At 44.8% G+C, this 16,172-nt stretch overlaps 1 protein-coding gene across 1 annotated transcript in view; it reads right to left on the bottom strand.

Moving 5' to 3' along the window:
• Nucleotides 1-767: 767 nt before the first annotated feature.
• Nucleotides 768-16,172, bottom strand: part of slc9a1a (solute carrier family 9 member A1a) — a 61,238-nt gene continuing 45,833 nt past the window's right edge. The window contains exons 6-12 of the mRNA XM_083661407.1: nt 15,807-15,896; nt 11,484-11,554; nt 11,093-11,269; nt 8,744-8,870; nt 5,838-5,939; nt 4,832-4,913; nt 768-2,117 (exon numbers count right to left, since the gene is read on the bottom strand). Coding sequence (XP_083517533.1) covers nt 1,816-2,117; nt 4,832-4,913; nt 5,838-5,939; nt 8,744-8,870; nt 11,093-11,269; nt 11,484-11,554; nt 15,807-15,896 — 951 coding nt within the window. The 3' untranslated portion in view covers nt 768-1,815. The remainder of the gene's footprint in view (nt 2,118-4,831; nt 4,914-5,837; nt 5,940-8,743; nt 8,871-11,092; nt 11,270-11,483; nt 11,555-15,806; nt 15,897-16,172) is intronic.

Raw genomic sequence — 16,172 nt, 5'->3', positions numbered from 1 at the left:
ATGGGCCTGAATTTTAGATGATGAGCATACGGTCATTTAGATCCATTTCAGATCAAGATTCTGTGTGCCGACAGTTAACAATCGCTGAATCAACACAAATCAAGAGGATGTCTATTAATGAGGTATTGAGGGCAGAAACTGATCATCTATTTGAGTGTCTTTTTTGAAAGGGGATTCTAAATTGAGGTAAAACAAGGAAACATCTACACAGGATGTGACAGAAACGTGTCAGGACACAATAGAGAGCCAAAGTGAACCTCACTTCCTGCTTCAGCACTGTACCAGAGATTTTCATCCGCCATTTATTTTCCCAAGGACATTTCGTAAAATGCTTATAAAAACAGTTTTACTTGTTCAAACCAAACGGTTCAGACATATTTAGAAACATGAGACCACATAAGATTTCACTCGTACCAAAACATAAAGAAAATTGCGGATTTAAAGAAAATCTTTTTTTCATTTTTTTTAAGTTTTGGTCCGAGTGAAATGTTCTATAGTCTCTCCCAATTCTAAATATAGCTGAACCGTTTGGTTTGACCCTATTTAATATAGCTCAGTGGCTTGACCATGTAAAACTATTTTTATAAGCATTTTCCGAAATGTCTATGGGAAAATAAATGGCGGATGAAAATCTCTGGTACAGTGCTGAAGCAGGAAGTGAGGTTCACTTTGGCTCTCTATATCTAACGCAACTTCAGATGGCTGGGAATCAAGCATGATCGCTGACATCCAAACATCTGTGTTGCATCAGTGCCTGTCACGTGGAAGATGAGAAGCATACAGAGCACTCCGCTATTTGTGTTGAACACGGTCGAGTGGTGAGGTCAGAAAACTCTGGAATGGTGAGGAATTTTAAGTCCACACTCGTCTCATCTCCCAGCGATAGCGTGCAGCTGCAGGTCTCTGTGGGTGAGGTGATAAAGAAAAGTGGTCCTTCACACAGTTACTAAATACATCCAGCTTTTCCAATGAATGCTGGATACATCCAAGAAAAACCCTACACCAACTGAATGCTATCAGGTGGCAAACACATTAGTACCGCTCAAATGAATACAAAGATTTCCATTTGAGATCAAATGCACGGAGTGAAAAAAATTGTGTTTCACATAAAATAAGGCAGACTATTTTGTGTAAGCTACATTCTGTAAAATTTTGATATCCAGCAATTTCAAGTGATTGAATATAAATATCGGTTTTAAATCTTAGAACAGCTTCAGGGAAACATTGGCTTAAAAGGAATGTCTAAAAATCAAGTGCTGTGTTGAAAGTTGAGAATTGGTTTGAATGAATTTGCTCCTGTTGATTAGATTTAAGACAGAGGCCTGTGTGCACATCTTACAGAATGTAGCTTTAAAGAAAGAGACATGATTGTAAAAATATAAACTAACATACATGAAACATGAAATCAAGAAGAATGAAATCTTTAAACATGAAAGACATCATCTGACACTAAAACAGTCCAAACCTTTGGTAATGCATAGTTCTAATATCCCAGATGTCTTGGACTATCAACCACAAAACCCAAGATCTCCCAGATAGCAGTGACTGATTTTCCAATCCTGTTTTACAGAAATAAAGAGCAATGATAAGTAGCTGATAGCTATTTTTTCCTCCTTCTTCAGCAATCTCCTTTTGCTTTTTGTTTTTTGGTTCGTACAGCACCGATTGTTTATGCTGCATTATCAGTTTTGGCTTGTTTGGTTTCGCAACCAAAGAGATCATTTAGAATGGTGGAGCAGCCCTCCCTTCTCTAACGTTACCGTCCTGTGGTGAAGGGAGGAGCGTGCATCTCGACCCCTCTGTGGAGAGGCGATCTCAGGGCAGGAAGGGCTCGTCCTCGTCCTCGTCGGCACTGGGACCCGGGTCGCTCAGGCACCTCACCAGCCTCTGGTCCTTGGCTGAGGCTCCCTCTGCCTCTGCCGGCTTGGTGGCTTTCCTCCCCTCTGAGGTAGGCTTCATCATCAAGCCCCGCTCCTCCTCCTCCCGCCGCCGTGGCTGGCCGGCCCGTCTGAACTCATCCATCAGGTTGACCGAGTCCGGAGACTGAGGAGAAGCCAGGTCCACCTGGATGGTGGGCACGCTGTCCGACAGGGGCTTCATACTGTAGGCTTGGGGGTCTAGGCGGACAGGCCAAGGAGATTAGCTTTCATTAGAGCCACTCAAAAGGAGACAGTCATTCCATCAGCGTGCATGAACACACGAGGTGTAGGGAACACACGAGGTATAGGGAATAGGGATGTTCTTCAATTATCGAAAATCAATAATTGATCGTTAAGGAATTGAATCGATCATGTGGAATTTTGATCGATTATTATTATTATTATTATTATTATTATTATTTTATTTTTATTTTTGCGGACTAGGTTTGGGTCGAATTCATTCCTCCTCGCCCCACTCCATTGCACAGCCGACTAACGTGAGGTGGAGCATAGTCTCTAGTTTTCTGGCTGGGCACGGGCCTTTGTGCCAACAAAACTGTTTTAAACATGGGGAATTCACACGGGCCTGCGCCGGGGACACAAGCAAACGCACCCAGCGGTCTGCGGACCTCAGTGAGGCTCAGGCCTGTTGATTTGACTCTTGTGCTGTCAGCTAAGCTGGAAGACGCCGATTGCCTTACATTTGTTTACCTGGCCACAGCACTAGTGTCTGATATTCTTACTACACAGCGGCATCGCCATTATAGCTGGCCGAGAACGTGCATCGTTATTACCAGACCAGAGTAAAAAAAAAAATATATATATAATATAAAAAAATATTTATTATTACGCTATCGATAATCGATAATTGATCGTTAATTTTCCCGATTTTCGATTATGGAAATTTTTCAAAATGAACATCCCTAATAGGGAACACACCAGGTATAGGGAACACACCAGGTATAACATGAACACACGAGGTATAGGGAAAGGGGACTATGACCACACAAGGTATAGGGAAAGGGGGATATGACCACAGAACATTCACGTCGACAAATGTAGCGTTGCTGTACGACCCAGACAACCGTAGGCGTCGAGGCCTTTTCAAACATTCCACCACACATCACGACGACAGAATGCAAAGCAAGCCGCAATGATTTTCAATGGAATACATGCTGGCACACTATACTATACACACTATACTATACACACTATACTATACACACTACATGCTGGTACACTATACTATTCACACTATACTATACACACTATACTATACACACTACATGCTGGTACACTATACTATACACACTCCAAAAACACAACCAGCAGTAATGCCCTGCACCATCATCTGAAAAGGACAGGACTGTTTGTTCCTTCACAATAACAAAGAATCATCTAAACCAGTGTTTCTCAAACTTTTTCAGACCAAGGACCACTTAAACCAATGAAAAAAACTCGGGGACCACCTAACTCCCAAAACATCCCCAAAAACAATAGGCCTACTACTTCTGTAACTGTAAATTACAAATTACAGGCTAATTAAATGACAAATAGCAGTACAATTAATCAAATTTTTGGCTTCCCACAATTATGAAAACAAGATAAGCGATATAAAAAATATATGTAATTTATTTTAGTTAGTCCATTTACTTTTTTTTCTTTTTTTTTTATACATTTATTGCTCCTGTTCAAATATATTAAAAGTTCAAAGAAAGTTTTTTCAAGTTCAATAAATGCACAATGTTGCCAAAGTCAAATAGGCTATCTTTTGCCATCTTCAAGTTGCATTCAGTGATGTTTTTGTGTTCAAATAAGTGTTAAATGGCTCTATATTCTGACAGCAATTACTGAAATAGAGTGTTTGGTCAGTAACTTGGAACTCCCAACCACCCGCTGTACTCCGTCTCTCTCCTGTAGCCCTGCAGGCAGAGTGGATGTATCTCCACAAGTGTAAGTCGTAGAGAGTCAGTGGTGGTGGCGTTGGATTCGGGGTGAAAAAATACATACAGTCCTTTACTGGCAAAGTGATCTGACCTTGAGTTTCCCAGAAACTCATCATCTAAACCTGTCAGCCCTGTCAGTCATGTCATGAGATGACCTCATCATCTAAACCTGTCAGTCATGTCATGAGATGACCTCATGCATAGTTGATACATGTTAGCAGGCAACAAAGACGATGACGCATGCGGTTAGGAGTGTTGCTGTGGCGGTTGTGTCATTTGGGTTTTACCACAACTCAAACCACGTCTTCTCTACACTCACGACATACCTGGGCTGATTCTGTCCCCTTTCTGCTTCTGAGCAGGTTTGAAATCAGTATCTAAAATGAAACCACACACTGGTTTACACGCCAACGGGGGAAATATCAGAGTGGGACATTGCAGCTTTAACATTAGCAGTGTTCAGTGAGTAGCGTTGGCCTAGGTTTTTTGCACACTGACTTGTGAGCCTTAGAACATACAGTAGGGTGGGTGACATCAGTGAAATGGTAAAACCTATCCCATTGCGTCATGTGCTACTGCCTCACAGTAAAAAGGTGGTGTCACAAGTCGGGTTTCCATCCACCTGTTTTTATGCGAAATTTCAATTTGCGCATAAAAAAACGGAGTGGAAACGCTGCCTAATTAGCAAAAGCCTCCAAATTTCGCAAAAAACGTTTAAATGAATAACGTTAGATGTGTTTAATAGAGCTGTATATGGGGTCTAGCAGCTGATCAGCAGCTCAGACAGCCTCAAACACCAGGTGATTGACAGCTCTAGAATTCGCAAAATAGCAGTGGATGGAAACAGGCATTATTTAGCATTTTCTTTTGCCGACTTTCTGAAAATTCGATGAAAAGTTGCGATACATTTGGATGGAAACCCAGCTACAGTTTGCATGTAGCTGTGGCTTGGAAGGGTGTGTTTACCTGAGGCCAGTCTGGCTCTGGTGATCGTTGGGGAGTCAGGAGATGAAGCAGGTACGGTCAGATAGTTATTCATCTCCGTTATCTGGGAAACACACAGGAGCAGGTTGAGAACTGGTCACTGCATGCTACCACAATGCAACGAAAAGAAAAGAAGCAGCTGGCGACTGCACATGTATCGGAGGAAGCGTGTGCTCTGCCCAGATCAGCAGGGGGAGTGGAGCAATGGCCGGGTGGGACAGCAGGGAAGATTGGCCAAGTACAATTGGGGGTGGGGGGGAATGGGAGAGAGGGGAAGAGAAAACTTGGTAAAACAAACACACTAAACTCAAATTGTTTCAGTGATTCACTATTGATCAATGTCTAGGAGGAAGTTAAAACTCAAAGGATTGTGTTGCTCAACCAATGTCTGAAATGAAACAATAAAAATACGATATACAAACTTCAAAAAGAAAACAGGATTGTGTTGGTTTGTTAGTCGGAGCAGAACTCTTTGGAGTCTTCCGAGGCTTCTAACACGTTGCATCTGATGGATTTTCCTCATGTTATTGCAGACTGATTAAATGGAAGTTTGCGGTCGGCCAAATCGACTGTACAAACAACATCAGGGCCTAAGTGTGTTGTGCAAATGAATTTAGGAGACTGAAGGGAGGACTCTAATTAGAAGACAAATCAGAGTTTTGTCTGAATTATTTAATTGCTGCTGGCCCAGTAGGAAATGAGAGGAGCTGCTCTCTGTGTCTGTTTTCTGGGGTGTATTGTGTGTCTACCGACTTCTTCATTGGCTGTTAACAGTTAGTGACACACAGATTTAAACTTCCAATGTATGCTACTACAGCAGAACTGCTTATAGGTCAGAAGCATCAGAGTGTCTGATACACACCGAAAATGTCCATGTTAACTATAGCAGTTACACAATTGCGGTTTGGTGTGGGCTGCTGGTTGAAAGTAGCTTTGAAATGGGTTCTGTGTTTCAAGAGGTTCTGCCCTCATCATACATCATACATACCTTCTTCTCCAGATCGATCATCCTCTGCTTCTTCAGGAGTAAGTCGTTTAAGCCGTCCTCGTATGGATCAACCACCAGGGTGTGTCTGTTGTAGGAGCGCAGCTGGGAGGGGAGAGACAGATGGTAAGAAATGGGCGTTTCCTCTAGGATATATATATATATTTTTTAGCAGCGGGGGGAAAGGGTGTTATTGTATATGGGTGGTGTGTGTGCGCGTAGTACGCCAGCGGTTGGAGTGAATATCAATCAGGTTAATTAATAAATAATATGAAATCAAGTGAGACTTGACTGCAAAACAGACTTTAGAATCAGTGACTACGTTTACATGCACACAATATTCCGCTTTTTGCCCATATTCGGAAAATGACAATATTCTGACTAAATGAATAATCCACTAATATTCCCGTTTACATGCAGCCGTAGCTCGCCCTCCCCGACACGTGAGGGAGGGGGGAAGAGAGAGAGAGATGCAGGTAGGCGGAGCCGCAGAGTTTTTCTGTTGAGAATAAACAGAGCAGCACTATTCTTACGAGCATCACTTGGTCCATTTCAGGAGCTCGCTGCTGAAAAGTTTGGTGTTGCGCATCCAAGTCTTTCATAAAAAGTAGGCTAGTAGCCTACCGTAAATTCCGGACTATAAGCCGTTTTTTGGCCTTTTTTGGCCCCTGCGGCTTATATAACGGTGCGGCTTATCTATGGATTTTTTCCAAAAAAAAAAAAAAATCTCTCTTTTTTAGCACTCTTTCTAACTATAAATCCACTTCTGTTTTAATTTCCTCTCTTGCCCTCTTTTAACAACATAACATAACATAACATAACATAACACAACACAGGTGGTGTTGTGTTATGTTGTTTTGTTGAAATGTTAATAAATGGGAGCTTCCTCAAACAGCCATCTCTTTCCCGACAATCCCCTCTGTGCATGAACCCTTACATATGGTAATTAAACATTAAAACACAAAAAAAAAAAAAAAAAAAAAAAAAATACCATTAACACATTGAGTGCCAGCCGTTTTTTCAATCCTGTAGGTAAGTTGTGCCAGGTTTTTTTTTGAGGATTCTGGCTCATTTTACAAGAGCCGAGGATTATTTTCTGTTAAGACTTCGTGAACACCAATCATCTAAAAAGAACTAATAGAATGTGTGCTTTCTCTGTCTAAAAGAGTTAGTTTGCAGAGTTAGTAGTTATGTAGATATTAGCCGTTGAGTACAGCATGGTTTTAGCGTCTGAGACAGGAAGCTGAGATAATCGCAGTTTTGTGAAATTCAATCAAACAGGCAGAACAGTCACCTGCCTGTGATTATGGGTGCCCTTGGGCAAGTCTGTATACTGTATTGTGTGTGTGTGTGTGTGTGTGTGTGTGTGTGTGTGTGTGTGTGTGTTCGCGCGTTGCTCCGCGGCTCTGAGAGGAAGAGATCTCTGTCCGTTCTTTGCCCCCACAGCGTGTCTGTCTCCCACTCTGTGTGCTCTCTCTCTCTCTCTCTCCTCTCTCTCTCTCTCTCTCTCTCTCCTCTCTCTCTCTCTCGGGACTAGAGAGAGAGAGAGAGAGAGAGAGAGAGAGAGTGTGTGTGTCTCCAAACTCCTCCCTCCGTCTGGGAGGAGGCTCCGCGGCCGCTTTCGGGCAGTCTGGACTGTGGACTGGCTCGTTCGTTTCGGCTGAGAGCTTTGAAGAAGCTTTTGCGATTCTGGTCTTATTTATGCGCAAAGGTACTCGAGTGTGTGTGTGTGCGCGCGCGCGCGTGTGTGTGTGTGTGTGTGTGAAATCGAAAGAGTTTTCGCCCAGCTACTTCCTTGAAAATTACACTGGCTTTCTCCAGCGCGCTGGCTGGCTGTGGCTCTGGCTGTGGCTGGCTGTGGCTTTCTCTCTGTCTTGGGAGAGAACTGTCGCCACTTAGTGGTCGGTAAAATAGATTATACACATTCTCTTCCTCCAATAGACCCTTCTCACGGGGGCCATTTTGTGTCGAGAAGCCAGGGTAAACACAGGTGCAAGCAAAACACTAATGAGGGTTTCCAACTTCCATGATTGGAATTTGGAAACCCTCATTAGTGTTTTGCTTGCACCTGTGTTTACCCTGGCTTCTCGACACAAAATGGCCCCAGTGAGAAGGGTCTATATTGATATAGAAGACGTAAAAGGGGTTGATTGATGTCCCACCGTCAAAAAAAAAAATGTTTATGTAAGACGAGATATCTCGTCTTTGGCACTCAACGGTCGGATTATGTAAGACGAGATATCTCGTCCATGGCACTCAAGGTGTTAAAACACCCGTGGCTTATAGTCCGGTGCGGCTTATATATGTAAAAAACAGTCAACTTTGCAGGTGCGGCTTATACTCCGGTGCGGCTTATAGTGCGGAATTTACGGTACTTTATTACCTCGCAGGCTCGCAAGCATTGTGGACTTCCGTGGGCACTGGGCACTATAGGCTACTCTCTCTCTCTTTAAATCGATGTTTCTCATCTCCTCCCGATCAGAAATATCGGCTTTTCTTTTTGCATGCCAGAGATGATGGATTATTATGATTATATCGTCTGTTCTAGAGCTTTCTAGCACACATCAGCTGACCACAAACAGGCAACATGCGTCGCAAACTGCAGTAAAAACCCTGATTGAGACGCATATTCCGAATGCGCTGTATACATGATCAAAGAATCCTCCGAAAACCCGAATAATACTGGAATAACCCAGATGTCTTAATTGGAAAATGCTAAATTCGGAAAAAGTGCAAAATCGGAAAATGCAACTGGAATATGCTGTTTACATGAGCCTTATCAAATTCAGAATATTGTCATTTTCCGAATAATAGTGTAATATTGTGTGCATGTAAACGTAGTCACTGTGGTCTTATGAGAATAGCTCTCACCCTCTGAATCAAATCAAATAGAGTTTTAGCAGCGTTACCCTCTGCCGTGTTCTCTGAAGGTTACTCCTGAGGATCTTCCTGATCTCCTCCTCTCTGCCTTTGGGCAGCTGGGGCAGCCCCCTCTCTGCAGGTGGGGGAGGAGGGGGCTTCTTGGGCTGGATGTTCCTGGGAGAGATGCAGAAAAACTTACTACGGTATTAAGATTTGTGTTTGAAGACGAAATGAAGACATGAAAGTCACTCTATCACCCACGTTTCTCAACGCATTTAGGGAGAGATGGCCTGTTGTCTCCAAAATATTTTATGATGTGTCAAAATATTCAAATCTCATTTCCCATGTTTTGTATTGTGAACGGCAGAGGGAAAACAGAAAGCACAACTTTAGTCTCTGTGGAGCTGGTGGTGCCGACTGCTTTTTTGTTTTAACCCATTGATACCTGATGCAGCATTTGTGTGTGTATCCCTTTAAGACCGCAAACCGTGTCTTAAAGGGATACACACACAAATGAGGGATATACACACACATGCTGCATCAGGTATCAATGGGTTAACTAAGTGATGGTTACAACGTTGCTGACAACAGGTCGTCTGTAGCTTCTACATTTTGTCATTTATATCTTTTGAGGAGACGGCACAATTCATGGAACTTGCTTTACTTTCCAACTCTGCTTGGACGAAATGTCACCAAATAATAATGTCAATGTAATAATGTCTTTTATCTTTGTCATTTTAGAGCTGCATGATAATGCAACAGAAGCAGAAAATAAACCTGCATAACATGGTTACAAATGAAGACCTCTAATTACTGTCTTTAAGAAATCTAACTTTAGACACTTTTAGATGTTGTGTGGGGGTCCGGGGCCCCCCAGGGGAACCAAAAATAATTTATTTTCACTATAATTCCATCCATAAATAATACAATTGCAGAATATATGACTATTTTAGTCATGGGTTTCATACACTTTGTGTGAATAAAACATCTAAAAGGAAAGATCTTATCAGATGGGGGACCCTGTGACAAAGTCTTATCAAATGGGAGGGTCCTTGGTCTGAACTACTGTTTGAAGGCCCTGCAGATACCCTGGACAGAGAGCATGGTTTGAAGGCCCTGCAGATACCCTGGACAGAGAGCATGGTTTGAAGGCCCTGCAGATACCCTGGACAGAGAGCATGGCTTGAAGGCCCTACAGATACCCTGGACAGAGAGCATGGTTTGAAGGCCCTACAGATACCCTGGACAGAGAGCATGGTTTGAAGGCCCTGCAGATACCCTGGACAGAGAGCATGGTTTGAAGGCCCTGCAGATACCCTGGACAGAGAGCATGGCTTGAAGGCCCTGCAGATACCCTGGACAGAGAGCATGGTTTGAAGGCCCTGCAGATACCCTGGACAGAGATGTTTGAAGGCCCTGCAGATACCCTGGACAGAGAGCATGGCTTGAAGGCCCTGCAGATACCCTGGACAGAGAGCATGGCTTGAAGGCCCTGCAGATACCCTGGACAGAGAGCATGGTTTGAAGGCCCTGCAGATACCCTGGACAGAGAGCATGGCTTGAAGGCCCTGCAGATACCCTGGACAGAGAGCATGGTTTGAAGGCCCTGCAGATACCCTGGACAGAGAGCATGGTTTGAAGGCCCTGCAGATACCCTGGACAGAGAGCATGGTTTGAAGGCCCTGCAGATACCCTGGACAGAGAGCATGGTTTGAAGGCCCTGCAGATACCCTGGACAGAGAGCATGGTTTGAAGGCCCTGCAGATACCCTGGACAGAGAGCATGGTTTGAAGGCCCTGCAGATACCCTGGACAGAGAGCATGGTTTGAAGGCCCTGCAGATACCCTGGACAGAGAGCATGGTTTGAAGGCCCTGCAGATACCCTGGACAGAGAGCATGGTTTGAAGGCCCTGCAGATACCCTGGACAGAGAGCATGGTTTGAAGGCCCTGCAGATACCCTGGACAGAGAGCATGGCTTGAAGGCCCTGCAGATACCCTGGACAGAGAGCATGGTTTGAAGGCCCTGCAGATACCCTGGACAGAGAGCATGGCTTGAAGGCCCTGCAGATACCCTGGACAGAGAGCATGGTTTGAAGGCCCTGCAGATACCCTGGACAGAGAGCATGGTTTGAAGGCCCTGCAGATACCCTGGACAGAGAGCATGGTTTGAAGGCCCTGCAGATACCCTGGACAGAGAGCATGGTTTGAAGGCCCTGCAGATACCCTGGACAGAGAGCATGGTTTGAAGGCCCTGCAGATACCCTGGACAGAGATGTTTGAAGGCCCTGCAGATACCCTGGACAGAGCATGGTTTGAAGGCCCTGCAGATACCCTGGACAGAGAGCATGGCTTGAAGGCCCTGCAGATACCCTGGACAGACAGCATGGCTACTCACTGCATAGAGACGGTGGACGGCATGGCGGCCGGCAGCTTGACCCCTCCTCCGCTCTCCACCAGCTCGATGGCCTGCTTCATCTCCATCTTGTGGTAGAAGGCGATGAGCTGGGGCTCCTTGGAGCGCTCGCCCGCAATCAGGCACTTCTTCACATACTTCTTGTTGAAGCGGTTCAGCCTGGGAGGAGGGAGAGAGGGAGGGAGGGAGAGACAGAGGGTGCAACAGGAGGAGAGGGAGAGATGGGCGAGAGAGGTTGGACAGAAGGGGCAAATTAAAAGGGGGAGAGAGAGGGGGTGGGTGGGTGGTTGGTTGAGGAAATGCATCGCTGCAAATCCTTAAATGTACAGCAAGTTGAACATTGTGAAGAGGGATCACTGTTTAAAATCCATACTTGTCCTTCCAGTGGTGGTGTCCGTAGTGTCCACAAATGTCCTCAATTCCAGTCAGTAGGTGGTCCAGGAACTGGGGATTTAAAGCAAAGGGCAGAATATGGGCGTTAAAAGCTGTTGTTGAACAGACACAGACTACGCAAAGTCCACATTTCATTTCCCCATTTTGGCTCTGATGAATCTTTTCATAGATTCTATCATACGGCTTAGCAGGCAAGAAATATACAAACACTTGTCATAAGTCTTACTAGTCTATATATAATATGTCAGTCTTACTGGGCCTCATATTAACCCATTGATACCTGATGCAGCATTTGCGTGTATATCCCTCATTTGTGTGCGTATCCCTTTAAGACCGCGAACCGCGTTAACGCGGTTCGCGGTCTTAAAGGGATACACACACAAATGCTGCATCAGGTATCAATGGGTTAAATGGAAAAGCCCATAGGCACATATGTCTACATTGTCTGTACTAAAACAGTTTGACAATTTGATTGATTGGTCAAAGACAGATTCCTCCCTTAAAGAATGGCTAGCGGTGTTTAGTGGTTGCAGTGCCAACTGAGGGGCAGTTTACACGAGGACAGTTTCCTATGGTGACGGAGAATTATTTTATCGCTAGTGCCTCCCTTTTAGACGGCGACGGCGAATTCGCGCTTAGGAAACGACACATTTTGAAACCACCCTCCAGAGTGAAATTCTTGGTGACGCTCCCCGCTGAGCGCTCCATGTAATCACTTTGAGACGGCTCATTTCAGAAACTCTGACGTGCCTGCACACGCGACACACGTGATTACGTCATAGCCGTAGACGTTGCTATGTTACAATTTCGGCTCCGAAATTGTAAAATGGTAATCCACGGAGCAGATAGTAAGTGAATACAATTTCATTCAAGTGTAGAAGTGAGTCGCCTTAAAGTTAATATCCCAGTCTTCTTCTGTTTACCACGGCGGGTATTGTGCTGCGTATTTACCATGATTTACCGTGTGTAGCCCTATTGTGTGGAGGCTACACAGGGCATGTCATGTTTTGCAGTGATCAAGGCAAACTGTTGTTTTTGAATGGAGAGACACCTAACGTTAGTCTGGCTGACTGTGACAGAGGAGAGGACAGTAACCTAAGTCTGACTGACTGTGACAGAGGAGAGGACTGTAACCTAACGTTAGTCTGACTGTGAGAGAGGAGAGGACTGTAACCTAACGTTAGTCCGGAAGCAAACCGGAAGTGCCCAGGAAACTTGTCCAAGTTGTGGAGCGACAAGCAACGCCCCGTTGACCATCACACTGCCACCTAGCGACCTGGCATGTACATTACGGCGTTTTAAAAATTCAACAGCGCTCATGTAAACAGGGAGAAGGTGTGAAGGAAACACTATTGTGTCGTTTCTTCCAGAAACTGTCCTCGTGCAAAGGGCCCCTCAGTCTCTCTTAGATTGATTTCACCAGTTCAATGTCACTGAGATGATGAATCTTGTATCCAAGAGAGACCTGGCAGAGAAAGAAAGCAGCATCAAAAACAACCTAAAAATAATGCACAGCGAGTATAAATAATCAAAAGTGAAACATGTATCAAACTATTAGAAGTTTCATAGACAAACAGAACAAGGACATTTACAAGTTCTATATGTCGTTTTTGATTCTGTATTACACATTTATAAAATTATTTCAAACAATTAACTTGTACCTCCTTACTAATGGCAGTGAATCTATGGGAGGGAGGGCTACAGCGACCCCTAGCAGTCATATAGCACAATAGCACCGACCTGCAGCCAAAATTCACATCTCCCTACTATAATCAGGCGGCCAGCAGCTCCGCGCGGTGCACAATTGCTCAACTGCATTTGAGCGGGCGAGGCCGTGCAGCGAAATGAGTTGCATCTGCGAGCACGTGCAGCGTGCGAGGCTGGGCGAGCGCGGCTAGCATGCGAGACCTCGAGGGCAAACCAATGCGACACGGTAGAAATGAGCACTGCCAGTTGAGCGGGCGAGCATGCGCAGCGGGCGAGGCAGCAAGAGATGCCAGAAAGGAGCGCACAATATTTCTCGTAAACATTTACAACACGGCAGAAATTCCCGCTAAAATAAACGCTAAAGATTTTTGGATACATTTCCATCTCTACTTGTATTGAATCCCGAGGGTTCAGCACCATGCCTACCCGGAGCACCAGGGACATGTGCTGACAGCCCAGCGTTGTCCTGCTATTCTCATTACAGCTCCAGCTCACAGTTTGAGGAGTCATGTTGCTATGGCAACAAGCCATTAAGCAGAGCCACACACAAACCACGGGTGGGAAAAAGTCCCTGTTTTAATAGAGACAGTGAGGTTCGTCTCAGAGAAACAATGACACTTAACCCATTGATACCTGATGCAGCATTTGTGTGTGTATCCCTTTAAGACCGCGAACCGCGTTAACGCGGTTCGCGGTCTTAAAGGGATACACACACAAATGAGGGATATACACGCAAATGCTGCATCAGGTATCAATGGGTTAAGTGAGTAGAATCAAAAAGAGCTATTTGAACACAGTCCTGTTTTTAACAGATGGGACAATTTAAAAACGTATTCCTTAATTAACAGCCACCATGGTATGCCAGACACACTGTAGCCAGTGTGAACGGGCCCTTAGCCAGCTCACTGGTGTTTTACAGTAAAGGATAAGCCATTAAGACAGCCTGCATTACTGTGACTGACCACAACACCCCAGAGACTCACGCGTGTGTGTGTGTGTGTGTGTGTGTGTGTGTGTGTGTGTGTGTGTGCGTGTGTGCGCGCGCGCGCGTGTGCCTATCTAAGTTGTATTAATAGCTTAAAAAGCCACTCAGGGACTGTGGACCATGCTAGCCACTCATGGATTTATATAAGAGTGTGTGTGTGTGTGTGTGTGTGTGTGTGTGTGTGTGTGTGTGTGTGTGAGAGAAAGAGAGTGTGTGTGTGTGTGTGTGTGTGTGTGTGTGTGTGTGAGAGAAAGAGAGTGTGTGTGTGTGTGTGTGTGTGTGTGTGTGTGTGAGAGAAAGAGAGAGTGTGTGTGTGTGTGTGTGTGTGTGTGTGTGTGTGTGTGTGTGTGTGTGTGTGCATATATATATATATACACTATGTATGTTATATTTAACTAGCGAGCCTGGTAACCAAGATGCTGTTATGGAACAGGGCTGCAGAGCAATGAGGAGAGGAACCTTTCTGAGTCCATTTGGCACTGGATCACCAAATGGATTGGAAGTTGGAAACCCTCATTAATGTTCAGCTTGCACCTGTGTTTCTTCCTGCCTTTTAGCCACAAAATGGGTGAATTGGGTGGGAGGTGAAAAGGGCGAATGGAAGTCTGTCTGACACAAAACAAACTTCCCACATGCAGCCAGTAGGGGGAAGCAACAATCAAAATTTGACAATGGGGTTCTGATGCAAGTAACTGGAAAAACCCTCAGCATTTTTGCACAACTAGCATTGAAAGGCATGTGTCACCATGACAGAAACACTTTATGACTTAATGACATTGAAACTGCGGTGCATTCTTCTATGCATATTAAGATCAATATTAGTACTGTATCTCTGTCTATTTGTGAGTACAGCAAAGTAAAAACAACAGGAAGTAAGGAGTGGATTTGTCTGTGGTTTGCTAAATGCCTCACAACACTTTGCATTTGATGTATATAGAACATGTTTTCTAAAGTGATTCAAATATTTACAAACATTTTGAAATTTGATTAAGCATAAATGTCATCATCTTCTGTCTGGTCCCATCAATTGTACAGGCGACAGTGAGCGTCAGTGACTGTGATATGACTCGACTAGTATGGATTCTGCTCCTGGAGGAGGGACAAAAGACAGCGAAGGCTGAGGAGGGTCAAAGGTCATCGGTGGTACCTTTTTTTTCTTTTTTTATCTCATTTTTAACCCCCATTAGTGCTAATTAATTTTAATTTATTTATCCTGATTGCTACTCCACTCTCTGCCGATCTGGGGAGAGCCGAAACTGGCTCCATGCTTCCTCCGAGACATGGGCAGTTAGCCAGCCGCTTCTTTTCACCTGACAGGGGAAGCTTCACCGGTAGGACATAGCACGTGGGAGGATCACGCTATTCCAACCAGTTCCCCTCCCTCTGAACAGGTGCCCCTAACGACCAGAGGATGAACCACATCAGCAACCAGGATATTGCATGCAAACATAAAAACTCCACACAGAAAGGCCCTTTTGACGACTCCACCCAGCCGGCGGGCACTCGAGGACATGCGGACGGGCACGCACTCCTTCAGCGCTCACAGTGTCCCAGGTGGGAATCGAACACAGGACCTTCTAGCCGTAAGGCGACAGCCGTCATCGGTGGTACCTGAGTGTGAATCTCCTCATTAATGGTGCGCTTGGCTTCCAGCTTCTTCTTCACAGCCAGCAGCTCCACCAGGGGTTTGATGGTCATGCCCTGCGGAAGCGAGGAGAAGAGAGGAGTTACGTATTATTCACCGCACGCATTTCCTGACACCTTCACCAAAGACAGGATGAGGCTATGCTATCCCTGTTTATGCAAGGGAGTGAAATGAGACGATTCTATGTGGATTTACATAAGGATTTTAAAATCAAGATCTTGTAGAAGTTTGCAAATCGGAGCCCAATGCAAAAATGCTGGAAGCACGATGAAATAGAATCTGATTGTTGTGAGCTCATATTATCGCACGCAAGCAAATGGTACGTTCATTCC

Source organism: Poromitra crassiceps (assembly GCF_964638095.1).
Source record: "Poromitra crassiceps genome assembly, chromosome: 26".
Taxonomy (NCBI): Eukaryota; Metazoa; Chordata; class Actinopteri; order Beryciformes; family Melamphaidae; genus Poromitra; species Poromitra crassiceps.
This window is presented reverse-complemented; position numbering and strand designations above follow the sequence as displayed.